Genomic DNA, 27,298 nt, shown 5'->3' with positions numbered 1-27,298 from the left:
GAAAACAACTCCAGCTTAAAATAGAAAAGTCATACACTCATTCAAGGTATCATCCAATACAAATTAAGACACACTCCAACTGCAAACTCAATTCCCCTATTCATACAAATTAAATGCTACCATAAAAAAGTGCCTTCAGCTGACATTTAAAATTATTTAAGGATTCCTCTTTCCACAAGGAAATAGGTAACCTATTCCACTTAAATCGTGGACAATGAAATGATGTTTCCAAGTACTCAACTGATAATCCTTGTACATGTGAGCCAATGAATCGACTTTTAGTGTTCATAGATACCCTAAGAACTTGGGTGTTAAGCATGGCATTTATCAACTCTTGTGTATCGTCAAGAAGGTTTCCACTAGGGCTGCTATGACAACCTGGAGCGGTTGATCCAGGCTTAGTTGTGATACCGTTGTATCTATGGACTTACAGTTCTAATATTTCTAGGAAACTACCTGAATCAGCCTCTAAGGGGCGACTTGAGTCAAGTACAGTATCAATAACCTCCATGTGACGACAATTGAACTGGGGCAGATTGGTAACAATGCTTCGGAAGGAGTTTTTCTGGGTATTGACTATAGACATCTAAAGGATGTGTAGGTGCTAACTATGACTGTGGAGGCTGAAACATTCACTCTGTTGGGTATCCATGGACTTTCATTGAGTTTATTCTGAAAATAATGGCTCTGAAGGTCTGGAGATGGCTATCAAAGCAATATTGGGTGCTTAGTCAACCTGTTCTACTGGCCTCTAATGGCTAGATTTGATCCGGCCGATATTCAAAAGCATTTAACTGGCCAGGATCGGAACCAGCTATCCCCCGCTGAATATCGCTGATTAGTGGCTAGCAGCTAGCCGGTTATATCATGCAAATTAACCGGCTATCCGCCAATTTCAGCGTGGGTTTGGTGGCCATCTTTGGCCGCGTGTACAAGTAGTATATCTTTGGCCGGTTTGAACTTGAATATCGGCTTGGCCGGTTAAGTTCAAACCGGCCAAAAATAAACTGGATATTCAATGCTGGTCACCGGAAACAGAAACAGCCTGGCATTGAATATCCAGCCGATCGCAGAAGATATCTGGGCTACATCCCATGGTCTGAATATCGGCCCAATTGTTTCCATCCTACATGTGCAATGACTGTTCATGGACATTAAGATGGGTTGCTTCAGTTGGAGTCCCTGGTGCATCTGCAGGCTAGTTATGCATTTGCCTCTCACCGTCTACTTTTTCACTAGAACCACACATCTCATCAAGCAGTTTGTGAAACTCCAAGCAGAACATGACAGATAAACTTGGCAGATAAAGGAAACTTTGGCCACTACAACTTCTCAGCCAGAAATCCTAGATCATCTTCCTCTTCGTGAGGGAGGGAAATGTCATCTGTGTCATCAACCAGCTCCTCAAGGCTTAGCGTACTTCCTGCCCATCTCTCTTCAGGCACGAAGCTGCTGAAGGAACTGGGACATCTGGAAGAGTATTCACTGGATGGGACCCTTGAACAGGGTCTTTTGTCCTCTATCCACTTCTCCTCCGACACCATACTGGTGGGAGATCCAGGGCATGCTGAAGAGCATGTGTCGTATAATGCCATAGAAGAGGAACTCTTGTCTTCCGACCACTTTTCCTCTTCCACCAAGCCATTCAAGGAGCTGGAACATCTCGAGGAGCCTTTCTTGGATAGAATAGTTGAAGGAGAATTCTGATTTTCATCCCCTGAGTCGGCATATGAGCTATGGCACCCTGAGGAAGATTCACTGATTGGTGTTCTGGAGCAGACCTCTTTGAACACCCTACATTCAATACTGGCATTAACCTTAAGGAAACTCATGTTGTTCTCCGTCTCCAGGCAATGATAGTTGTCCAAGTCTTCTACCATCTTGTTCAGGGTGCTGATTCTCCATGGGGTCTCTAGGTACTTCAGAACTTCAACGGCTGGGCTCCTTTTGTCAGGATTAAGAGCCAGAAGTTTCTGGAACATTTCCAGGGCTTCATCAGTGAAGGCTTTCCACAGGGAAGGGGCAAATGAATCATCCTGATCGTTTTGCCAGCTGGCAAACTCTTGATACTGATTGTCTGAGTCCAGAGCTAAGTCCCAAGGAAAATAACCCGTGGATAGGCAGAAGAGAAGCACGCCAAATGCCCAGACATCCAGACTAGGATCAAGGTCAAGAATGTCACCCATCTCTAAGCTGCAGAGCTCAGGGCATGTGTAGGGAAGATTTCCTGACATGGGAGAGATGGGGAAACCCTGCAGGCGAGTGAGGCCAAAGTCTGCGAGCTTTATAAGACGGCAGTCCTTGTCAAAGAGAAGGATGTTGTCCAACTTGATATCTCGATGGACCAGTGCTTTGCTGTGCATGAAGTCCAGGGCATCAGCCAGCTGTCGGGTGCAACGCCTCACCACCAACTCAGGAAGTCCCACCTAAAGAAGAGAGACTTCACTCAGTTGATATTCATAGCAGGCATGCAGCCCATGGGCGTTAGCACGAAGCATAAGGAGGGTAAGTGGGGGAGAGCTCAATCACTACCACACAGTCCTCTTCCACACTTTATGTGGGGAACACTGTGTAGACCGTGAGATCCTAATGGGTAGATATGTGCGTACATGTGTAGGCCATGATTCCTGCTGAGATACCCCAAGAAAAATGAAATAAATGGCAAGCTGGAAGGTTACCTCTCTCTTCTTCAACTCTTGTTCCAACAATGCATGGGGGGAGGGGAATTGACATGACAGTGAGTATGGACTGTACAATACCAGGGTAATTCTATAGCAGGGCATCCACATTTATGAGCCACTGGTGTGCGTGAAATTACAGACTACTAGGACTTTCATGGGTAAAAGTACATTTACCTTCAGATCCTATAAAGGTTGCCCAAATATCGGCACACAGGGCAGATTCATGAGCAAAGTAATTAGTTAACAAGCCTCGTTAATTGGCACTAATTTGTATTTCTGCGCACATCTGCCTACAACACTATTCTACAATGCTCTGCACCCAAAGTGCCTTGTGCACAAGTTGAAAGGGGGGTTGGCCATGGGAGGAGCCTGGGTGAGTCAGGGGCACGTCAAAAATTTAATGTGTGTATGTGCTACAAGACGCCGCCTATGAGCTACTCTGTAAATGTGCACATATCTGGCATATGAAAGGGATGTACAGATGGGTGGGGCTCCCATTTATATATGCAACTTATGCTCACCCTCGCCTCATTTATGCGACTGCAGTTACGCCAGGTCTACGGCTGGTGTAACTGCGAGCCCAGGGCTTTTTTTGAGGGGGTATTTGGAGGTACTGAGTACCAGGGGCGTAGCTACGTGGGGCCACTGGGGCCCCCCTCTGCCAACCCCTTTCACCCCCCTTCCTGCCGTCAACCCTCCCCCGCTGCCATCGGGTACCTTTGCTGGCGGGGATAACCAACCCCCGGCCAGACGAAGTCCTCTTCTCCGGCGCAACCTCGTTGCTGATCTGCAAGTGCAGGCTTCTGTTTCTGTGAGTCTGACATCCTGTACGTACAAGACTCACAGAAACAGAAGCCTGCCCTTGCAGATCAGCAATGCAGCCACGCAGGCTTCTGTTTCTGTGAGTCTGACGTCCTGCACGTACGTGCAAGATGTCAGACTCACAGAAACAGAAGCCTGCCCTTGCAGATCAGCAACGCGGCCGTGCTGGAGAAGAGGACTTCGGCTGGCGGGGGTTGGGGACCCCTGCCAGCAAAGGTACCCGGCGGAGGGGGAGGGTTGGCGTTGACGGGAAGAGGGGGTCGAAAGGGTTTGCACTGGGGGGGGGTCAAAGGTGGTGGTGGCGGCGGGGAGGTAAAAAATGGGGGGGGGGGGGTTGGCGGTGCCAGGGGGGATTAACATGTGCCCCCTCACCTCGGGATCTGGACCCCCCTCCCGCTGAAGTCTGGCTACGCCCCTGCTGAGTACCGGCACCTTTTCCATTGTCTGCTAAAATTCACCCATGGTCCCCAAATGTTAGTGGAAGAGCTCAGGCTCTACACACCGATTCTGCCTTGTCATAGATTCTGTGACTGGTTGCAGGGGGCTATTGTGGGGTGGGTCCCTCAGTGATCACCCTACCCCTGAAGGGTGGCCTGGCATTTGAGTACCAGCACCTTTCTTGCTAGAAAAAAACATACTGAATGGGCCCGAAACTTTTAGGAGGGCCAATACACTAGAATTCGGGTGTCCAGATGCCGTTATAGTAGGATTGTCCAACCAGGGACCTCAAGGGCCACAATCCAGTTGGGTTTTCAGGATTTCCCCAATGAATATGCATGAGATCTATTTGCATGCACTTCCTCCATTGTATGCAAATGGATCTCATGCATATTCATTGGGGAAATCCTGACAATCTGGCTTGGCGAGGGCTGAGGTTGGGCACCCCTGCGTTATAGGGTTACATCGTGCGGTATCGTGGGGGCCTGAATGGAGGCACCATTTATACAGTTGTCTTCTGAGCCCTCCCGGACTCATTGCCCAAGAAAACAACTGGAGGGGGCCCCTCTACCTCCTAAGAATTCACAGACATCACGCTGCTCTGCTGAACCTACTGCCAAACCATATAATGTTACACAGCAACGCACGCCTCCCAGCATGGGCCCTGCTTAGAAACCCATTCACACAGCATCGCTCCAAGTACCTGATGTGAGAATTACGATCTAGCAAGGTGAGGGCCAGGGAAAGGTTAGTGTTGGCTGCTGAGCTACACAGAACAGAAATGGTAGCAAGCACTTAAGGCCTCGGTGGGCAAGGTGTTGGCCTGCAGACAGGGAATGGGAGAGAGAGAGAGGCCCCTGTGAATCACACCCTTAATATCAACAGCAGCTGTTCTAAATAATTTTAGTACAGGGCTGGAAGCTGAGTACTAAGCACCTCTGTTGATCCAGAGCATGGGGCGGCAACAGTGCAAGCTTTTCCCCCCTCCCTCCCCAACACACACACTGCCCCACCACAGCACGGGCCTGCTCTCCCTCCTCACACGTACCCCCGGTTCCAGAATAGAGAAGAGATCACCCGCCAGGGCCAACTGCTGCACGAAGACAAAGTGTTTCTTGGTCTCGAAGGCGATGCCGAAGGTGCCGATGATGTGGGGGTGAGAGGCCAAGCAGATCGAGATGCAGTACTCGAGCAGGAAGGACCCCCGTCGCGTCATCTTCTTCTGCATCAGCTTCAATGCCATAGATTTACCTGAGATGAGGCGGAAGGGGCTTTATGAGTAATAAACACTGGCCTCTGGAATTGTACATCAACCTCACATTTGCTCGGTAACTGTGGATAGTGTTTTATAAATATTAAAAGAGGAAGGCCAGCTCTCGTGCCCTGTAGTCATGGGAGTAGAGGAGCCATGAGTAGGACTTGGTGGTGGACCCTGGACCCCACCTGTTCCATGTCTTACACAGCTGGTTCTAAACAGGGGCATAGCCAGACCTCAACAGGAGGGGGGGCCAGAGCCCAAGGTGGGGGGGGCACATTTTGGCCCGCCTCCCCGCTGACGCCCTCTGCCCCCCCCTGCGACCACTACCACCTCCCTGCTGCCGCTCCCTCCTCCACCGCCACTGCAAAGGTACCTTGGGGCCGCCCGCTAAAGCATTTGTCCCGCGCTGATCTCACATTGCCTGGCGTCTGTCCTGTTTAAGTCACTGTGTACGCGAGCATGCACAGCGACTGAAAACAGGACAGGGCGTCAGGCAATGTGTGACCAGCACGGAACAAACGCTTTAGCGGGCAGGGGTTGGGGACCCCGCCAGCCAAAGCGGGGGCCCCTGGCCCCCTCCCCCCATAGCTTCACCACTGGTTCTAAAATACTGAAGAACAGGATGCAGCAGGAATCCGAAACAGCATTTTTCTTAGTCCATAGATCTTTTTGTTTCGTCACGGTTTGAGAGGGAAAGCAAGTAGCATCTCCTCTGTCAAAGACCAGTGAGATCAGGGACAACAGGACCTGAACACAAAGTAATGAACATAATACTTAACCTTAAAACAGAACAGTGCCCTTTGGTGGCCTTAAAATGTACTGCATCTTCAATGTAGTAGGTTTCAATGCATGGCTGTTGTACATATCAACAACACAAAGTGAATCAACTCGAAATGGTAATCTAGGCCACCAGGGTGTTGTGTTGGAGGACAGTTATTAGCTGCGATCCTGACAAAGTCCAGATCGTGCTTGACAGAAATCTGACACCCTAGGGAAGGTTAAGTAGGGACTGAGCTTTCCTTGAAGAAGCCCTCCATACTAGGGTGGCCAATGGCCAGCTTACCCCGCAACAACTTAACACAGGCTTATCCTTCTCCGGTTTTGCCCTCAAGCCCTGCAAGGATTTGTAGTTCTGAATTTCTTGAAGGAAATCAATGAGTAGAAATCAGAACTGGAAGTCCCAGCATGCTCTAGGGCAAAGCCAGAGATTAGATCCCTATCTGATTAACTTGGAATGAGGTGACAACCCTACAGGCCCATGCTGTAGAGCATGGAATCTACTGAGTTAAAAGAAGCTTAAATGTGCTACAGTCCCAGATCATCCATGGCATGCTGGGAGATGTAGTTCTGGGTTTCCAAGGGAGAATTAAAAACCCCAGCATGCATCAGGAGTAAGGCCCAGATTTGTCTGTTTATAATTACTTGAACCCCACTGGTAACTGCAGCAATAAGGAAGTAAGTCAGGGCATTTTCTGGGGATGATGGTGCTTTAGCCTGGTCAGTCATCTTGGTAACCCTTGGGGAGTTCCTGAAGGTGCCAGAGGGCCTCACCTCGCTTGCGATGCTCCGCCAGCAGCACTCGGCCATACGATCCACTGCCCAGTTCCTGGATGACACGGTAATGTTCCTTCAGCTCCAACCGAGGCATGGTCTGCGAAGTAAGTTCCATCATCTCCTGAAGAGCCGCCTCATTCTCAGCCAGATCGTACTGGTTCATGACTGCCTGAGCCTCAACTCTCCAGCACCTGTACAAAAGGGCAATCATATAAGTAGACATTATACAGGACTGTGGAAGTACTCAGGTGATGGGTACAAAGATACAGAGCCTGTCACCTCTAGGACTGGAGGGCTTAGGGGATGGACACAGGGATACAGAGCCTTTCACCTCTAAGACTGGAGGGTTCAGGGGATGGACACAGGGATACGGAGCCCGTCACCTCTAGGACTGGAGGGCTCAGGGGTTGGACACAGGGATACAGAGCCTTTGACCTCTAGGACTGGAGGGTTCAGGGGGTGGACACAGGGATACGGAGCCTTTGACCTCTAGGACTGGAGAGTTCAGGGGATGGACAGAGGTATACGGAGCCTGTCACCTCTAGGACTGGAGGGTTCAGGGGATGGACACAGGGATAGGGAGCCTGTCACCTCTAGGACTGGAAGGTTCAGGGGATGGATACAGGGATACAGGGCCTGTCACCTCTATGACTGGAGGGTTCAGGGATACAGAGTCCATCAAATCACAGTCACTGGATGAAGTGTAGCTTGAGTTACCCTATAAAAACATATTTTTCTGTCCCTAATGAGTGCCAGCTGTAGACGGATTTATCACTGTAGGGCACTGATATTTGTGTCCTTGGCAATATACCCTCTTATATAAGAGGATGAATTTTCTGACATTAGTTTTGTCCCCGTGTGCCTGACATGTTCCCCCCATAATCACAGACCTTCAATCTGAAGATTATTCCTATTCCCACCCCCCTTCCACACAGTATTTAATTTAACCAATTCCTAATGTTTAAAGGGGTGATTAGAGAGTGGGGAGGGGCTGAGTATTTGCTGACTCTGTTCCTCTATTATCTGTAACCAGAGAGCCCTGAAGTGGATTTGGGGAATGAGAAGACGCAGCCAGTTTGACAAGTGTTGATGACAGAAGAGTTTGCTGTGCTGTTCTGTTCTGTAGATATCCCTATGGAAAAAAGCAGACCCTGCCGTTCCCTTCTGCTCCTGTACGCTCTCTGCATTTTGCTGAAGTCTCCTCTCGTATTTTCAGTCCCTTTCCCCTCTGAATTTTGCTGAAATTTCCTCTGGTGTTTTCAGTGCTGTGCTCTCTGCATTTTGCTGGACTGTGTTCTGGTATTTTCAGCCCCTGTATTCTCTTATCTCTGGTATTTTCAGTCCCCAGGCTCTCTGCATTGTGCTGGAGTCTACCTGTGGTATTTTCAGCTCCTGAGCTCTCTGCATTTTGCTGCATTCTTCTCTGGTATGTTCAGTCCCTGCTTTGTCTGTAATTTCCTGGAGTCTCCTCTGGCATTTTCAGTCTCTGTACTCTCTGCATTTTCCTAGAGTTTCCCTCTGGTATTTTCAGTCCCTTCATTTTCTAGATTTTGCAGGAGTCTCTTCTGACATTTTCAGTCCCTGCTTGCTCTTTTTTTCTCCCTGGAGTATTCATTGCTATTTTCTGTCCTTGCACTCTATGGTTCTTGCTGGAGTCTCTACTGGTATATTTAGTCCTTGTGCTCTCTGAATTTTGCAGGAGCCTCCTCTGGTATTTTCAAGCTCCTTCTCTCCACATTCTGAGGAAACCTGTTTATGTTGACTTGTCTCAGGTTCTATGTGCCTGTTCTTGCTACAGTGAATAAACCTACTTGGTTCTCAAGTTAGAATCAGGGGAAGGGTCTGCGGTTTGACGTCTCCATCACCTTGGCATCCCCAGCCAGGATGTGTTAAATAAAACCAGTGTCAATTTCAGCTCTGAGGATGGCTAATTTGGGCTAAGATACAGCCAGTGGATTCAGAGTGCTGAGTTCTTGAGCCCTTCTGATCTTTGCAAGGGAGAACGAGCAGATGGGAATACCATCACTGGTCCACAAAATGTACCAAGAGTAACCCAGGAAACCACATATAGGATACCCAGGAATCCAGGCTGTAAGCAAGACGGTTATTTCTTTGTGGGATGCCGGGTTTTGGCAGAACAGAAAGAACTGCTCACATCTCAGTCTGGGCCAGAGTCTTATCTTCATGAAAGAAGGTTTTTATCCTAAAACTCCTGGTTCTATCCCATCACACATAGTAACATAGTAAATGACGGCAGATAAAGACCTTACGGCCTATCCAGTCTGCCCAACAAGATAAACTCATTTTACATGGTATGTGATACTTTATATGTATACCCCAGTTTGATTTGTCCCTGCCTTTCTCAGGGCACAGACCGTAGAAGTCTGCCCAGCACTGTTCTCGTACTAAAAGTTCTGAAGATTCTGGAATCCTACAGAGTTACAAGATTCCATATTAGAATCTCAAAGAGTAGCAACATTCCATGTAGAACCCCAAAGAATAGCAAGATTCTGGAACCCTAAAGAGTTACAAGATTCCGGAATCTCATTTACATAGTAACATAGTAACATAGTAGATGACGGCATAAAAAGTCCTGCACGGTCCATCCAGTCTGCCCAACAAGACAACTCATGTGTGCTACTTTTTGTGTATACCCTACTTTGATTTGTACCTATGCTCTTCAGGGCACAGACCATATAAGTCTGCCCAGCACTATCCCCGCCTCCCACCACCGGCTCTGGCACTGACCGTATAAGTCTGCCCAGCACTATCCTTGTCTCCCACCACCGGCTCTGGCACAGACTGTATAAGTCTGCCCAGCACTATCCCTGCCTCCCAACCTCCAGTCCCGCCTCCCACCACTGGCTCTGGCACAGACCGTATAAGTCTGGCCCGCACTATCCCCGCCTCCCATTACCGGCTCTGCTATCCAATCTCGGTTAAGCTCCTGAGGATCCATTCCTTCCTAACAGGATTCCTTTATGTTTATCCCACGCATGTTTGAATTCCGTTACCGTTTTCATCTCCACCACCTCCCGCGGGAGGGCATTCCAAGCATCCACCACTCTCTCCGTGAAGCAATACTTCCTGACATTTTTCTTGAGTCTGCCCCCCTTCAATCTCATTTCATGTCCTCTTGTTCTACCGCCTTCGTATCTCCGGAAAAGGTTCGTTTGCGGATTAATACCTTTCAAATATTTGAACGTCTGTATCATATCACCCCTGTTTCTCCTTTCCTCCAGGGTATACATGTTCAGGTCAGCAAGTCTCTCCTCATACGTCTTGTTAGGCAAATCCCATACCATTCTCGTAGCTTTTCTTTGCACCGCTTCAATTCTTTTTACATCCTTCGCAAGGTACGGCCTCTAAAACTGAACACAATACTCTAGGTGGGGCCTCACCAACGACTTGTACAGGGGCATCAACACCTCTTTTCTTCTGCTGGTCACACCTCTCTCTATACAGCCTAGTAACCTTCTAGCTACGGCCACCGCCTTGTCACACTGTTTCATCGCCTTCAGATCCTCGGATACTATCACCCCAAGATCCCTCTCCCCGTCCGTACCTATCAGACTCTCGCCACCTAACACATAAGTCTCCCGTGGATTTCTATTCCCTAAGTGCATCACTTTGCATTTCTTGGCATTGAATTTTAATTAACTAATTAACTATAGGGATTATTTTAGAACAACCAGAGTCAGTATTAATACATAGCTACTAAAGACTCCAGAACATATGAAAAAATCTTTTACTTTTATTCACAATAAATATCAATTATTCATACAAACCTACATACCCTGTAATGCCTCACTCAGACATTCACACGCTTATACCCTCCATCCACATACAGTGGGGGAAATAAGTATTTGATCCCTTGCTGATTTTGTAAGTTTGCCCACTGACAAAGACATGAGCAGCCCATAATTGAAGGGTAGGTTATTGGTAACAGTGAGAGATAGCACATCACAAATTAAATCCGGAAAATCACATTGTGGAAAGTATATGAATTTATTTGCATTCTGCAGAGGGAAATAAGTATTTGATCCCCCACCAACCAGTAAGAGATCGGGCCCCTACAGACCAGGTAGATGCTCCAAATCAACTCGTTACCTGCATGACAGACAGCTGTCGGCAATGGTCACCTGTATGAAAGACACCTGTCCACAGACTCAGTGAATCAGTCAGACTCTAACCTCTACAAAATGGCCAAGAGCAAGGAGCTGTCTAAGGATGTCAGGGACAAGATCATACACCTGCACAAGGCTGGAATGGGCTACAAAACCATCAGTAAGACGCTGGGCGAGAAGGAGACAACTGTTGGTGCCATAGTAAGAAAATGGAAGAAGTACAAAATGACTGTCAATCGACAAAGATCTGGGGCTCCACGCAAAATCTCACCTCGTGGGGTATCCTTGATCATGAGGAAGGTTAGAAATCAGCCTACAACTACAAGGGGGGAACTTGTCAATGATCTCAAGGCAGCTGGGACCACTGTCACCACGAAAACCATTGGTAACACATTACGACATAACGGATTGCAATCCTGCAGTGCCCGCAAGGTCCCCCTGCTCCGGAAGGCACATGTGACGGCCCGTCTGAAGTTTGCCAGTGAACACCTGGATGATGCCGAGAGTGATTGGGAGAAGGTGCTGTGGTCACATGAGACAAAAATTGAGCTCTTTGGCATGAACTCAACTCGCTGTGTTTGGAGGAAGAGAAATGCTGCCTATGACCCAAAGAACACCGTCCCCACTGTCAAGCATGGAGGTGGAAATGTTATGTTTTGGGGGTGTTTCTCTGCTAAGGGCACAGGACTACTTCACCGCATCAATGGGAGAATGGATGGGGCCATGTACCGTACAATTCTGAGTGACAACCTCCTTCCCTCCGCCAGGGCCTTAAAAATGGGTCGTGGCTGGGTCTTCCAGCACGACAATGACCCAAAACATACAGCCAAGGCAACAAAGGAGTGGCTCAGGAAGAAGCACATTAGGGTCATGGAGTGGCCTAGCCAGTCACCAGACCTTAATCCCATTGAAAACTTATGGAGGGAGCTGAAGATGCGAGTTGCCAAGCGACAGCCCAGAACTCTTAATGATTTAGAGATGATCTGCAAAGAGGAGTGGACCAAAATTCCTCCTGACATGTGTGCAAACCTCATCATCAACTACAGAAGACGTCTGACCGCTGTGCTTGCCAACAAGGGTTTTGCCACCAAGTATTAGGTCTTGTTTGCCAGAGGGATTAAATACTTATTTCCCTCTGCAGAATGCAAATAAATTCATATACTTTCCACAATGTGATTTTCCGGATTTAATTTGTGATGTGCTATCTCTCACTGTTACCAATAACCTACCCTTCAATTATGGGCTGCTCATGTCTTTGTCAGTGGGCAAACTTACAAAATCAGCAAGGGATCAAATACTTATTTCCCCCACTGTACATAACAATGGCGTACAACTATAGATGCCTCTTACAAAGATGATACAGCTCATCATAAATCAATACAATGTGCATATGTCAATTTGAAACTCATCGATTAACCAATGAGCTCATCATAAACGTTGGTTCTATAAATCTTTAGAAACCTGCATATAGTCTGTATCCATTATCCTTTGTATAGCTGAAACAGCTTTAAAACAGTTGCACCATATACATAAGTGAATTGGAATATTCCTGCAACCACAATGATGTTTCTTCTGGAAAACAAATGTCACTGGGAATATCCAAAACCCACAAATTGAGGAGGCTGGAAACGTGTGTCCAAGTTTGAAAACATCAAATCGCCGGTTCCCCGATGCTGATCGGCATTTCGTTTCCTTCCTCAGGAGGAACCAAAGCTGTAACAACATTAGTAATCATCACCTTCTACATACTTTTATATATTCAAATCTAATTGTACAAACAAGCATTTTAAATAGCACTTACTAATAATACTACATCAGGCTGCACACCGAGTGGTAATCGGCCGGACTTCCGCCCCGGAATCGCACCACCGGAAACTGTTGCACGTCACCCACAACGGCACATGAATTAAATACCCTTGGGCGCATTAAACAAACGTACACGTCAATAATTACATCACACCCACTCGACCTCCAAATTGAGGCCATGCGGTGTTACTGTCCCCCATGTGTAAATGTATCGCTGCTCCAATAGAAGTAAACGAGCACTAATGTCTCCGCTTCTATTGGTAGGTACAATCTGCGATAATACTGCACATTGAAGCTGTTCAATAGTGTGATTATGACGCTGCCAGTGAGACACCAGCGGATTCTCCTTTTTACCTAACCTTAAATTGCTGACATGTTCTGCCAGTCGATTCTTTAATTGTCTCTTTGTATGACCTATATAATATAGTGCACACGGGCACCAGATACAATACACCACACACTCGCTAGCACATGTGGTGTTTTGCCTTAAAAAGAATTGTTTATCACTATGTGGAATGTCAATCACGCTAGTGTCCACAGAATAGCGACAATACACACATTTACCACACGGGGAATGTCTACCTACACTATTCTGTCGTTTGGAACGTTTGAGCAATTCCCCTATGTTGGCCTGTCGTGCATACGCTACTTTGGGGCGTTCCCTGAACTCTGGATGAACAGACAGAACATGCCAGTATCTGTGGATGATGGAAGAGATGCTCACTGCTCTATGTGAAAATGGAATGACACATGCCATTGTGTTTCTGGAGGAGACCTGACCTGAATAAAACAACCAAGGACGATAGGCATATAGTGCCCTCTTATAAGCACTCCGTATAACCTGCTTTGGATATCCGCGCTCTATAAATCTACCGCTCATCTCCCGAGCTTGAACTCTAAATTCATTAACTGAAGAACATAGACGGCGTAACCTCAAAAATTGGCCCACAGGAACACCCCTCCTCAGAGCTTTATGGTGGAAGCTCTGATAATGTAGAAGGGTGTTCCTATCGGTCGGCTTGCGATAAATAGTCGTGGCAAATCCACCATCCAATGCTCTAATGATCTTAATATCCAAAAAATCAAGCTCATGGGTATCCCTTCTAGAGGTAAATTTAATATTGACATCGGCACCATTAAGACTTTCAATGAAGGCATTAAGAGCGCTAAGAGGGCCACGCCAAAACAAAATAACGTCGTCAATGTACCTTTTCCACATAACAACATGGCGGTACCAACTCGAAGTGTAAACATGAGTGCTTTCATATTGAGTCATGTATAGACAGGCCAGGGAAGGTGCGACTGTAGCTCCCATCGCAACTCCCCGGGTCTGTACATAAAACTGATCATTAAATTGAAAATAATTATGCCCAATCACCAAGGTTAACAGTGTTTTTAACACTTCAATTTTGGGCAAAGGCAATTGTAGATCAATCAAATGGTCAACTGCTAACTGTATAGCTTGTGCTTGCAGAATATTGGTGTATAAGGCGACGACATCCAACCCTACCATGTAAAACTCCTCGCCACAGCAAGGGTTCATCTGATCTAATATCTGAATAAAATGCATGGAATCACGAACATAAGATGTAGCTCTTTTAACCATAGGGTTAAGCAGTTTATCAATATACTTGGATATAGGTTCTAATACCGAGTCTCGTGTAGAGACTATTGGACGACCAGGTGGATCCACGAGAGATTTATGGACTTTAGGGACAAAATATATATATGGTACTTTTGGACTGGGGTGACATAAATATTTCTGATCAGTCTTAGTAAGAACCCCATTCAACACAGCCTCAGCAACACATGTTTCTATTTGGTCCTGCAACCATTTAGTAGGGTCATGATCAATAGGAATATAATATTGTGTCTGATTCAATTGATTCATCCCTTCTCGTATATATTTGTCCCTGTCCATGATCACCGTGGATCCACCTTTATCAGCCCGCTGAATAATAATTCTATCATCATTAGCCAAATCCTTTATACTTTGACACTGCATTCGAGACAAGTTGCTTGCTTGTTTATACCCTCGGGATTCCAGATCGTCTACCGCCGCCAAAACTAGTTTTTGATAGGCCACAATGGAAGGGTCCACCACCCCAGGGGGCACCCATCGAGATCTAACTCCTGGTTTAATAAGGGGTTTGTTATCATTATCTGGTTGGGCGGGACTACCGAAATGGAGACGTAGCCTTAAATCACGAAAGAACCTATGTAAACCTCTTCTAGTTTCAAAAGGGTCGTATCTATATGCAGGTTTCTAAAGATTTATAGAACCAACGTTTATGATGAGCTCATTGGTTAATCGATGAGTTTCAAATTGACATATGCACATTGTATTGATTTATGATGAGCTGTATCATCTTTGTAAGAGGCATCTATAGTTGTACGCCATTGTTATGTATGTGGATGGAGGGTATAAGCGTGTGAATGTCTGAGTGAGGCATTACAGGGTATGTAGGTTTGTATGAATAATTGATATTTATTGTGAATAAAAGTAAAAGATTTTTTCATATGTTCTGGAGTCTTTAGTAGCTATGTATTGAATTTTAATTGCCAGACCTTAGACCATTGTTCTAGCTTCTTCAGATCCTTTTTCATGTTTTCCACTCCCTCCGGGGTGTCCACTCTGTTACAAATCTTAGTATCATCCACAAATAGGCAAACTTTACCTTCTAACCCTTCGGCAAGGTCACTCACAAATATATTGAACAGAATCGGCCCCAGCACCGATCCTTGAGGCACTCCACTACTCACCTTTCCCTCCTCCGAGCTAACTCCATTCACCACCACCCTCTGGCGTCTGTCCGTCAACCAGTTCCTAATCCACTTTAGGTCCTATCTTCAGCCCATCCAGTTTATTTAAAAGCCTCCTGTGGGGAACCGTGTCAAAAGCTTTGCTGAAATCTAAGTAGATTACGTCCATAGCTCGTCCCTGATTCAATTCTCCTGTCACCCAATCAAAAAACTCAATGAGATTCGTTTGGCACAATTTCCCTTTGTTAAAACCATGTTGTCTGGGATCTTGCAACTTATTGGCTTCCAGGAATTAGTAACAATGTTCCATGTAGAACCCCAAAGAGTAACATAGTAAGTGACGGCAGATAAAGACCTGAACAGTCCATCCAGTCTGCCCAACAAGATAAACTCATTTTACATGGTATGCGATACTTTATAGGTATACCTGAGTTTGATTTGTCTCTGCCTTTCTCAGGGCACAGACCGTAGAAGTCTGCCCAGCACTGTTCTTTTGCTAAAAGTTCTGAAGTTAATGTGGTCGAAGCCCATTAAAATTTACACTCTAGCCCATCCCTATCTATTCAGTCACGATCAGGGCATAGACCGTAGAAGTCCGCCCAGCACCGGTTTTACTCTCCAATTACTCGTGTCGCCACCCAATCTGATATCATGTAATGACTATGCCATAACAAGCTATGTAAGCCGCATTGAGCCTGCAAATAGGTGGGAAAATGTGGGATACAAATGCAATGCAATAAAATAAATAAAATCTCCGCTAAGATTCCATAGATCCACCTTCTGTACAACCTACCGAAACCAGTGGCATCAGCTATTGCAGTGAGGTGATCAAATCTTACTACGAGTTTAACAAGAAAGCGGGGAGGAGGAGTGGTAAAGTGGTTTTGTTGTGACATTCCTTGAGGATTTGCCAAAGATTATAAATAAAAAAAAATGTGTGTGTTATAAAAAAGATGGCACATCCCTTTTGGTGGGTGGCCTCTGGATTTCATGCAACCCAATCCCCATATGTAAAAAAAATAAATTCCTTGGCAAGAAACCTGTGGTCAAGGAGCCAGGATCCACTTTGCACGTACCAGGGATTGCACTGGGCGTGCTAGATTGCATCCATGAGGAATTAAATCCAGCATTTCTTTGTTCTGTCTCTCATCATCCTGAACCGGGACCGGCCATGTGACCCATTTGGGACCACCCCATTTTTGCCCCCAAATACAGATCTTCCCGTTCCCCTTTGTCAGTTGTTGGAGTCTGAGGATTTCTGACGTGATATGAGTAAATCCTGGGATTTTGATTGGGTTGGGGTTTCATAGGTAAAACTTCCACGTAGAGTCCAATCAAATAAGAGTAGAGGGTGGATAATGGACACTCTGGTGCTTACAAGATGCTTTATTCAATGCTTGTATAGCAGGACCCGACATGGTCCTGCGTAATAGAATGCCTGCCTTGGGTCAGAATAATGTTCGAACGGATATTGAATAGATAAGACCAGGGGTGTAGCTAGGTAGGGCCATGGGGGCATGGGCCCCCATAGATTTAGCCCTGGCCCCCTCTATGTTTGACCCCCTCGCCGCCGACCCTCCCCTGCCACTTTCAACACCCCCCCTCCTGCTGCCGCCAGGTACCTTTGCTGGCGGGGTCCCCAACCCCCGCCAGCTGAAGTCCTCTTCAGCACCGGTCTCTGGTGCGTTCGCTGATCTGTTTCTGTGAGTCTTGACCCCCCTCCCCCCGCCAGCAAAGGTACCTGGTGTCGTCGGGGGAGGGGTGGCGGCAGTGGTGGCGGAGGTGGGGGAGTCGAAAGTGGTGGGGGAGAGGCGGAGGCACGGGGGGGGGGGGGCTAAAATGTGCCCCCTCACCTCGGGCTCTGGACCCCCCTCCCACCTCGGTCTGGCTACGCCCCTGGATAAGACTGTACAAGAAGCTCCATTCCAAACCAAGTAAAAACATACAGCAAAACCCGAAGGTGTCAGCAAAATAGTAAAACACCACCAGGTTGGAAAAACAACCCTGTTTCGCTGAGGGAGTCTACGGATGAGCTTGTGATTCCAGCCAAGGAAAGATCTGTCCATCTCTTATTAAGTACATAAGTAATGCCACACTGGGAAAAGACCAAGGGTCCATCAAGCCCAGCATCCTGTCCACGACAGCGGCCAATCCAAGCCAAGGGCACCTGGCAAGCTTCCCAAACGTACAAGCATTCTATACATGTTATTCCCGGAATTGTGGATTTTTCCCAAGTCCATTTAGTAGCGGTTTATGGACTTGTCCTTTAGGAAACCGTCTAACCCCTTTTTAAACTCTGCCAAGCTAACCGCCTTCACCATGTTCTCCGGCAACGAATTCCAGAGTTTAATTACGCGTTGGGTGAAGAAAAATTTCTCCGATTTGTTTTAAATTTACTACACTGTAGTTTCATCGCATTCCCCCTAGTCCTATGGTATCACTTCCCTGTAATGCTGTTAATTAAATCTTAGTTTTCTCCCGTCTGGTCAGCAAAAACAACTGGAGGGATAGTCGAATGGTTAGAACAGTGGCCCGGGAAACCTAGGTCAAATCCCATGGCTGATCCATGTACTCCTTGGTCACTTCACTTCACCCGCTGTTGACTCCGGTACAACTTAGGTTACAAACTCTCCAGGGACAGGGAAACACCTGAATGTAACTCACCTTAAGCTACTACTGATCGGAAAAAAGGACCAGGAGATCACCCCAGTGTGCATATCAACAGACACATACTATAATTCATATTACATTTACGTGGAAAGCTGGTATTTTGCAGATCCCTTTTCTGCGGAGGAAGGTGACAGTCAGGGGGCGAAAATATCAGTCACCATTTGAGGTTTTTATGCTGCTGAAGTTAGCACCACCCCTATAAACTCCAGCAAAATGCAGAGGGCACAAGAAACTAAAAATACCAAAGGGAGACCAGAGCAAAATGCAGAGCGAGCAGGGGATGGAAATACAAGAGGCAGTTCCAGCAAAATATAGGGAGGGCAGGGGACTGAAAATACCAGAGGGAGGCCCGAGGAAAATGCAGAGAGAGCAGAGGATGGAAATACCAGAGGAGGCTCCAACAAAAAAACAGGGAGTGTATCCTTCCCACTGGTTCCCACCCCACCCTCTAATAAATATATTATAAACCTGAACCAACTGTGCGTGTCTATGTACGCAGAGAAGATATAGATTATGGAGCCGATATTCAATGGGAGTTATCCAGGTAGAAATGGCTGCTTCCCAGATATGCCTCACACACCAGGTCCAGACCTGGATTTTCAGCAGCCTTAGCCACACAAAAACCACAAGTTTTTCCATGGGTGAATTTCTGCTGACCCATGGAAAAATGAAATCTAATTATTGAAACCCTCATCTCCTTTACAGTGGGTAAAAGTAGGCAGATTTTGGTCAGGGAAGGGGAGAAAACATACGAGCAGTGAGCGATTCAATGGAGTAGAATGGGTAGACGTGAATCACTTGTTTACTGTTTTCAAAAATACTAAGACTTAGGGGGCATGCAATGAAGCTACAAAGTAGTAAATTTAAAACGAATTGGAGAAAAGCTTTCTTCACTCAACGTGTAATTAAACTCTGGAACTTATTGCCAGAGAATCAAGTAAAAGCGGTTAGCGTAGCGGGGTTTTAAAAAAGTTTTGGACGGCTTCCTAAAGGAAAAGTCCATAGACCATTATTAACATGACTTGGAGAAAATCCACTGCTTATTTCTGGGATAAGCAGCATAAAATATATTGAGCTTTTTGGGGATCTTGCCAGGTATTTGTGACCTGGATGGGCCACTGTTGGAAACAGGATGCTGGGCTTGATGGACTTTTGGTCTGTCCCAGTGTGGCAATACTTATGTACTTAGTATTATTTAGAGAGATAAAATTATAATTACCAAAACAATATTAATAGACACAATATTACATACATACAGTGATATATTTTAATATGGGACAATATTATAAATGCACATACAGTGCTACATATACAGAGAAATCTGAACTCATTCTGGTGGGTAGATGGATAGATTGTGAGGTACCAAGGGAGGTTGGGGTTCTGGGTACACAACTTCCGGAGAAGAAATGTGTGAAGAGTTTGGGAGTTTTATTGGATGCAGGGATTATGTATGCGGGAACTGATAGGACAGGTGATACATTTGTCTTTTCACCAGCTCCATCTGCTGAGCAGATTGAAACCGATGCTGGTAGGTTATTTATTTATTGCATTTGTATCCCACATTTTCCCACCTCTTTGCAGGCTCAATGTGGCTTACAATACATCATGAATAGTGGAAATGTATAAGGAATAGACGTGGTATTACAGAAGGATCTTGGGTTACATGGTGGTATTAAAACAACATAGTAGTATAACAAGCAGAAATTATAAGACAATTCTGGGTAAATGTGGAAGAGTTCACATTTGTTGGTCTTTGTGGTATACCTTGTTAAAGAGATGGGTTTTCAGTAGTTTGTGGAAGTTACTTAGTTCATAGATCGTTTTTAAGTTGCGCAGCAGCGCGTTCCAGAATTGTGTACTTAACTTAGGTAGGAAAAGGTTGACGCATGGGTTAGTTTATATTTTAGACCTTTGCAATTGGGGTAGTGAAGATTAAGGAATGTGCAGGATGATTTTTTAGCATTCCTGGGTGGCAAGTCTATCAGGTCTGACACGACTTTAGGACTGTAGTTCCGAGTTTAGAGGCCATTTTACTAAGCCGCGTAAGCGTCTACGCGCGCCCAATGCACGCCAAAATGGAGTTACCACACGACTACCGCAAAGCTCCTGTGGTAATTTCATTTTTGGCAGGCGTCCGATACGCGCGTCGGAAAAATAATTTTTATTTTCGGATGCACGCCAAGTGCCACTTGATGCGCGTAGGTCATTACCGCCCAGTTACCGCATGAATCTTTACCGCTAAGTCAGTGGCTGGCGGTAAGGTCTCAGACACAAAATGGATGCGCGTCAATTTTGATTTTGCCCCGCGTCCATTTTCGTAAAAAAAATTTTTAAACAGGCCTTTTCTACAGGCGCCTACACTACCGCTAGCCATTTTTCAGCGCGCTTTTGTAAAAGGATCCCTTAGGGCTCAGTAAGTTAAATTATTGCAATGCATTGTACCTGGCACCTGGATTACTGCGATGCATTTTAGACAACCTGCAAGGCTTTGATTACTGGAACCTCTAGTACATGAACATAACTTCAACACTGAAGCAGCTTCATTGGCTGCCGGTGTTTAGCAGGATTTCATTCAAAGTGTTGACTCTCATAGATCAGGCTTATTAACGAGACAACTCCCTGGTATTTTTCACTGATTTTGAAGGTGTATCAAATGGTGCGTACTTTGCGTTCAGCGAATGTGAAATATTTGTAAACTGTAAATCTGTGGAAAGTGCATTAGGCAGAGACGAGGGCAGCTGCATTTCTTATTGTGGAGACCACATTTGAGGAATAGTTTGCCAGAGGTACTTACGTCTGCCCACGGATGTGACCCGATTTAGGAGGCTGTTGGAGATCTGTTTGTTAGCATATCCTCTGGCGTGAAGGAAGTACAGGTATAGTGTGGGGACAGCTTTTCGGTAGAACTTTTTGTTTTATGTAGAATTTTACTGCTGTGTACGTGTAAAGTTTTCACTGATGTTTTATTGTGATCTGCTTAATATTTAGGCAGATTATAAATTAATAAAATAAATAAATAATATTTTGTCCATTCGTGACTGAATAGATAGGGATGGGCTGGAGTGTAAATTTTAAGGAGCTTCGACGTCAGCTTCAGAACTTAGTAGAAGAACAGTACTGGGCAGACTTCTACAGTCTGTGCCCTGAGAAAGGCAAGGACAAATCAAACTATATAAAGTATCACATACCATGTAAAATGAGTTTATCTTGTTGGGCAGACTGGATGGACCGTACAGATTTATTTATTTTATTTATTTGTGACTTATATCCCACATTTTCCCACACATGCAGGCGCAATGTGGCTTACAGAGAATTAAATAAGAGTACAAACTTAACAGTTTAGGCAAGCATAAAGAAGTGAGTAGGAGGGAAGAAACTAACAAAGTGAACTAGATAGGGTAAGGAACAAGGGATGCTTTAATCAACATGGTAACTTGAGGGATAAGTCTTAGCAAAGAGGAATGTCTTTAACAACTTCTTAAAAAGGGCATGGTCCACTTGAGTTTTAAGGTGACGAGGTAACGTGTTCCAGTATTTGGGACTCCAATAACGGAAAGACGAGGCGAAGATTTTCTTATACTTAACTCCCTTACAATTCGGAAAATGGAGGTGGAGATAGGACCGAGCAGCAGGGTTGGCATTTCTAGGCGGAAGATCGATCAAGGGAAGCATGTATTCCGGAGCAGCCCCATAGACGATTTTATGTGTTAGGGAGCAGATCTTAAAAGCAATGCGCTCCTGTACAGGCAGCCAATGATCTTTATCTGCCGTCATTTACTATGTTACTATATATATATATATATATATATATATATATATACACACTCACCATGCAATATATACAAATAGTATACATACACATCTTATATAATAATTTGCATCTCCAATGTTCCATGACTGGCTGGCTGTCTGGGTTCGTAACATCTCCTGACGTCAGCCAGCCTCCAGCGTTCTATTCCCCCTCACTGTCCCACCCTCGCGTCAAGACGTAATAATGTAAAAGGGCAGAACAGTGAGAGGGAAGCGAACACTGGAGGCGATCTCAGTGGCGTACTAAGGGGGGGCGGTGGGGGCGGTCCGCCCTGGGTGCACGCCGCTGGGGGGGTGCCGCGCGTCTGTCGGCAATGCTCGTTCTCTGCTCCCTCTGGCCCCGGAATGGGTTATTTCTTGTAACGGGGCAGAGGGAGCAGGGAATGAGCGTTGCTGACAGACACGCGCCACCCCCCCCAGCAAGTAAAGATGCACCGGGGGGGGGGGGTGTCGTTTTGCTGGGGGGAGCCCCTTCCACGCCCTCACCTCCCCCCTGTCATCTCTCTCCTCCCCCCTCCCCTCCCTCTGCTATCCTTGGTGGTCTAGAGGTACCTCTTCAGGGCAGGAAAGAGCCCCCTCTTTCCTGCCCGGAGCTGCTAGCTGCCCTGCATCCTGTCCTGTGGTGAGTCTGGCTCTCGGCGTTTCAAAATGGCCACCGAGAATTGGACTCACCACAGGACAGGATGCAGGGCAGCTAGCAGCAGCGCTCCGGGCAGGAAAGAGGGGGCTCTTTCCTGCCCCAAAGATGAAGAGGTACCTCTAGACCACCAGGGATAGCAGAGTAAGGGGAGGGGGAATAGTTGCATTTTGCCGGGGGGGGTCGCGCTGCACCCGGGGGGGGGCGCATCAGCGATCCACCCCAGGTGTCAGCCCCCCCTAGGAATGCCACTGGGCGAGCTGACGTCAGGAGGGATGTTACAAACAGAACGGAAGCCAGCGCCAGCCAGCCAGAAAACGTTCAGGTACAAATCGAGGGGAGGATAGACTCGCAGGACATGGAGGGGAGGGGAAGGGGAGGGCAGGGCAGAGGAGAATCGATGGACATGGATGGGATCGGAGGACAGTAGAGGAGAGAATCGTGGGACATGGATGGGAGGGCAGGGAAAAGGAGAATCGCTGGACATGGAGGGGAGGGCAGGGGAGAGAGAGAAAAAAAAGCTTACATGACAGCTTTCCTAGGGCCCGTTTCATTGTTGAGGAAACAGGCATGGTTCCACTAGTTATTATATAGAGAGATGATATTATAAATACAAACACATTATTATCTATTTACATAAACACTCACCATGCTATATATACATGTTATAAACAATATTGTACATACAAACACATTATTATACTCTCACAGTATTATACATGGAAATGATATTATAAATACAAACACAATGGGGCCCTTTGATGAAAATGTGGCAAGCCAACCACAGCTGTACTGCCATGCTTCAAGGGGATCCCAGCTATAGTTACGACCCCCACCGCACGCCATTCCCAGAGCTAGAAAATATTTTTGGATTTTATATCGCTGGGCTCCCTCAGGAAATGGCCACATGGCAACATATTCCGCGAATTAGAAAAGAAAGACGGAACTCCAAAAGACAGCCGGCATGGTTGAAAAGTGAGGTGAAGGAAGCTATTAGGGCTAAAAGAAATGCCTTCAGAAAATGGAAGAAGGAACCGTCTGAAAATAACAAGAAGCAGCATAAGGAGTGTCAAAGCAAATGCAAGGCGCAGATAAAGAAGGCCAAGAGGGATTACGAAAAAAAGATAGCATTAGAGGCAACAAAACATAGCAAAAATGTTTTTTTGTTATATTAAAAGCAGGAAGCCGGCAAAAGAATCAGTTGGGCCGCTGGATGACCGAGGGGTAAAAGGGGCGATCAAGGAAGATAAAGACATAGCAGAGAGATTGAATGAATTCTTTGCTTCGGTCTTCACCAAGGAAGATTTGGGTGGTATACCGGTGTCGGAAATGGTATTTCAAGCGGACGAGTCGGAGAAACTTACTGGCTTCACGGTAAACCTGGAGGACGTAATGGGGCAGTTCAGCAAACTGAAGAGTAGCAAATCTCCTGGACCAGATGGTATTCATCCTAGAGTACTGATAGAACTGAAAAATGAGCTTCCGGAGCTACTGTTAGTGATATGCAATTTATCCTTAAAATCGAGCGTGGTACCGGAAAATTGGAGGGTGGCCAATGTAACGCCGATTTTTAAAAAAGGTTCCAGGGGAGATCCGGGAAATTATAGACCGGTGAGTCTGACGTCGGTGCCGGGCTAAATGGTAGAGGCTATTATCAAAAACAAAATTACAGAGCACATCCAAGGACATGGATTACTGAGACCGAGTCAGCACGGCTTTTGTGTGGGGAAATCTTGCCTGACCAATTTACTAAAATTCTTTGAAGGAGTAAACAAACATGTGGACAAAGGGGAGCCGGTTGATATTGTGTATCTGGATTTTCAAAAGGCGTTTGACAAGGTACCTCATGAAAGACTACAGAGGAAATTGGAGGGTCATGGGATAGGAGGAAATGTCCTATTGTGGATTAAAAACTGGTTGAAGGATAGGAAACAGAGAGTGGGGTTAAATGAGTAGTATTCACAATGGAGAAGGGTAGTTAGTGGGTTCCTCAGGGGTCTGTGCTAGGACCGCTGCTTTTTAATATATTTATAAATGATTTAGAGATGGGAGAAACTAGTGAGGTAATTAAATTTGCTGATGACACAAAGTTATTCAAAGTTGTTAACTCGCGACAGGATTGTGAAAAATTACAGAAGGACCTTACGAGACTGGAAGACTGGGTGGCTAAATGGCAGATGATGTTTAATGTGAGGAAGTGCAAGGTGATGCATGTGGGAAAAAAGAACCCGAATTATAGCTACGTCATGCAAGGTTCCACGTTAGGAGTTACGGACCAAGAAAGGGATCTAGGTGTCGTCGTAGATAATACACTGAAACCTTCTGCTCAGTGTGCTGCTGCGGCTAGGAAAGCGAATAGAATGTCGGGTATTATTAGGAAATGCATGGAAAACAGGTGTGAGGATGTTATAATGCCATTGTATTGCTCCATGGTGCGATCACACCTTGAGTATTGTGTTCAATTCTGGTGGCCGCATCTCAAGAAAGATATAGTAGAATTGGAAAAGGTGCAGCGAAGGGTGACTAAAATGATAGCGGGGATGGGATGACTTCCCTATGAAGAAAGACTAAGGAGGCTAGGGCTTTTCAGCTTGGAGAAGAGACAGCTGAGGGGAGACATGATAGAGGCATATAAAATAATGAGTGGAGTAGAACAGGTGGATGTGAAGTGTCTGTTCACGCTTTCCAAAAATACTAGGACTAGGGGGCATGCAATGAAACTACAGTGTAGTGAATTTAAAACAAATCGGAGAAAACTTTTCTTCACCCAACGCATAATTAAACTCTGGAATTCGTTGCCGGAGAACGTGGTGAAGGCGGTTAGCTTGGCAGAGTTTAAAAAGGGGTTTGACGGTTTCCTAAAGGACAAGTCCATAAACCACTACTAAATGGACTTTGGAAAAATCCACAATTCCAGGAATAACGTATAGAATGTTTGTACGTTTGGGAAGCTTGCCAGGTGCCCTTGGCCTGGATTGGCCGCTGTCGTGGACAGGATGCTGGGCTCGATGGACCCTTGGTCTTTTCCCAGTGTGGCATTACTTATGTACAAGTGTTTAACTTACCACATGGCCATTTCCTTCCTTTAAAAAAAAAAAAGCCTTTTACCAGCAGTGGTGACAGGAGGACTCAGCGCCCAACGCCATTGCAGGGTTCCTTTCAATACCACTTGGTATAAGGAGCACGATATTATCTATGTACAGTACAGACTCAATTATACGATGTAAATGGGCCCGAGCCGTTGTTGGATAATTGAAAAGTCCGAAAATACTTGTAAAAAAAAAATGCATAAACCCCTCAAACATTGTATAAACAGAGGCATAGGGTTCCTGATTTTCAAAAATTGTTCTAAAACAAAGATGTTTAATAGAAATACATGCAATGATGTCAGATAAGCCAGATGGTCTGATTAGTGAAGGTCGGATAATCACGACTGTACTGTACAAACACATTATTAAACATAGATATGATATTCTAAATACAAACACAATATCTACATAAACACTCACCATGCTATATATATATTTATTTATTTATCGCATTTGTACCCCACATTTTCCCACCTTTTTGCAGGCTCAATGTGGCTTACAGAGTGTTATTATAATGTAGTCATTACATGATCTTAAATACAGTCAATAGTTGACTGAAGGTAGATGAGGGTTTAGATGGGAAGGTGTTAGTTAAGGTCGTGTGAGAGGTGTTGTTTGATGAACCTGAGTGGTTTAAGGGATGATTTATTTCACGTTATATACATACAAACAAACACATTATTATACTCTCAAAATATTAAGTGTAGAGACAATGTTATAAATAGAAACACAATATTAATAGACACAATATTTCATACATACAGCAATATATGTTATATGGACAATATTATAAATGCACATACAATGCTATATATAGAAAAATAATATCTACGAACATATACACTCACCATGCTATATATATATATATATATATATATATATATATATATACACACACACACAATGTTATATATACATTAATATTATATAGGTAAGCACATACAATAATATATGTATATAACGTATACAGTGTTATATACATAAAATATTGTATTATACAGAATTAAATACAGATGGATGTTACACTCAAATATCTTTCTGCATGCACAGATTGGAATGAACATTACATGAAGGGAAGTGTTACGTATATACCATCCCCCGGCTGTCTGTGTGTCTGTCCCCGACTGGCTGCTCTTACCTTCCAGTTGGACCCACGCCTGTCTTGGCAGTGCCACCCAAAAGAGTGGGGCAGATCCTCCAGCCGGCCTCGGCAGAAGGGAGGTTTTCCCTTTGCACCTGTCTCACTCACAGGCGCTCATGCTGTCTCTCAGTGCCCACCCTGTCCCCATGCTGGATTTATCCACACCGTTTTACCCGCCCACTCACTCTATCTTCATCACTCATGCAGGACCCCTAATGCATATAATGCACCTCCTCCATCTTTCCCTTTCGCACTCGCTCATTCACCCAGTGAAGTCTCCTCTCGGATTTCCCCTTCCATGTGCTTCCCGAAGGAGGTACTGACGCTCGTTCCCTCTCCTTTACTTAAAAGTTGCACTCTCCATCTGTTCCAATGCACCTCACTCCTGCCCTGCAGCACCCCCTGCTGTTCCAGTACTGACCCTCACACACAGCCCTGCCAATGCACCTCACTCCTGAACTGCAGCACCCTCTGCTCTTCCAGTACTGAGACCCTCCTCACA

At 45.7% G+C, this 27,298-nt stretch overlaps 1 protein-coding gene across 1 annotated transcript; it reads right to left on the bottom strand.

Moving 5' to 3' along the window:
• LOC115466471 (serine/threonine-protein kinase SBK1-like) lies at nt 1-27,298 on the bottom strand. Its single transcript, XM_030197715.1, has 4 exons — nt 26,794-27,298; nt 6,751-6,944; nt 4,990-5,192; nt 1-2,426 (listed from the first exon to the last, which is right to left on the bottom strand). The coding sequence occupies exons 2-4, from the start codon at nt 6,914-6,916 to the stop codon at nt 1,323-1,325; spliced, it is 1,473 nt and encodes a 490-aa protein (XP_030053575.1). The 5' UTR covers nt 6,917-6,944; nt 26,794-27,298; the 3' UTR covers nt 1-1,322.

The sequence above is a fragment of the Microcaecilia unicolor genome, chromosome 3 (assembly GCF_901765095.1).
Source record: "Microcaecilia unicolor chromosome 3, aMicUni1.1, whole genome shotgun sequence".
In the NCBI taxonomy this organism is placed as follows: Eukaryota; Metazoa; Chordata; class Amphibia; order Gymnophiona; family Siphonopidae; genus Microcaecilia; species Microcaecilia unicolor.
Note: the sequence above shows the minus strand (reverse complement) of the source record. Positions and strands in the feature narration are given on the sequence as shown.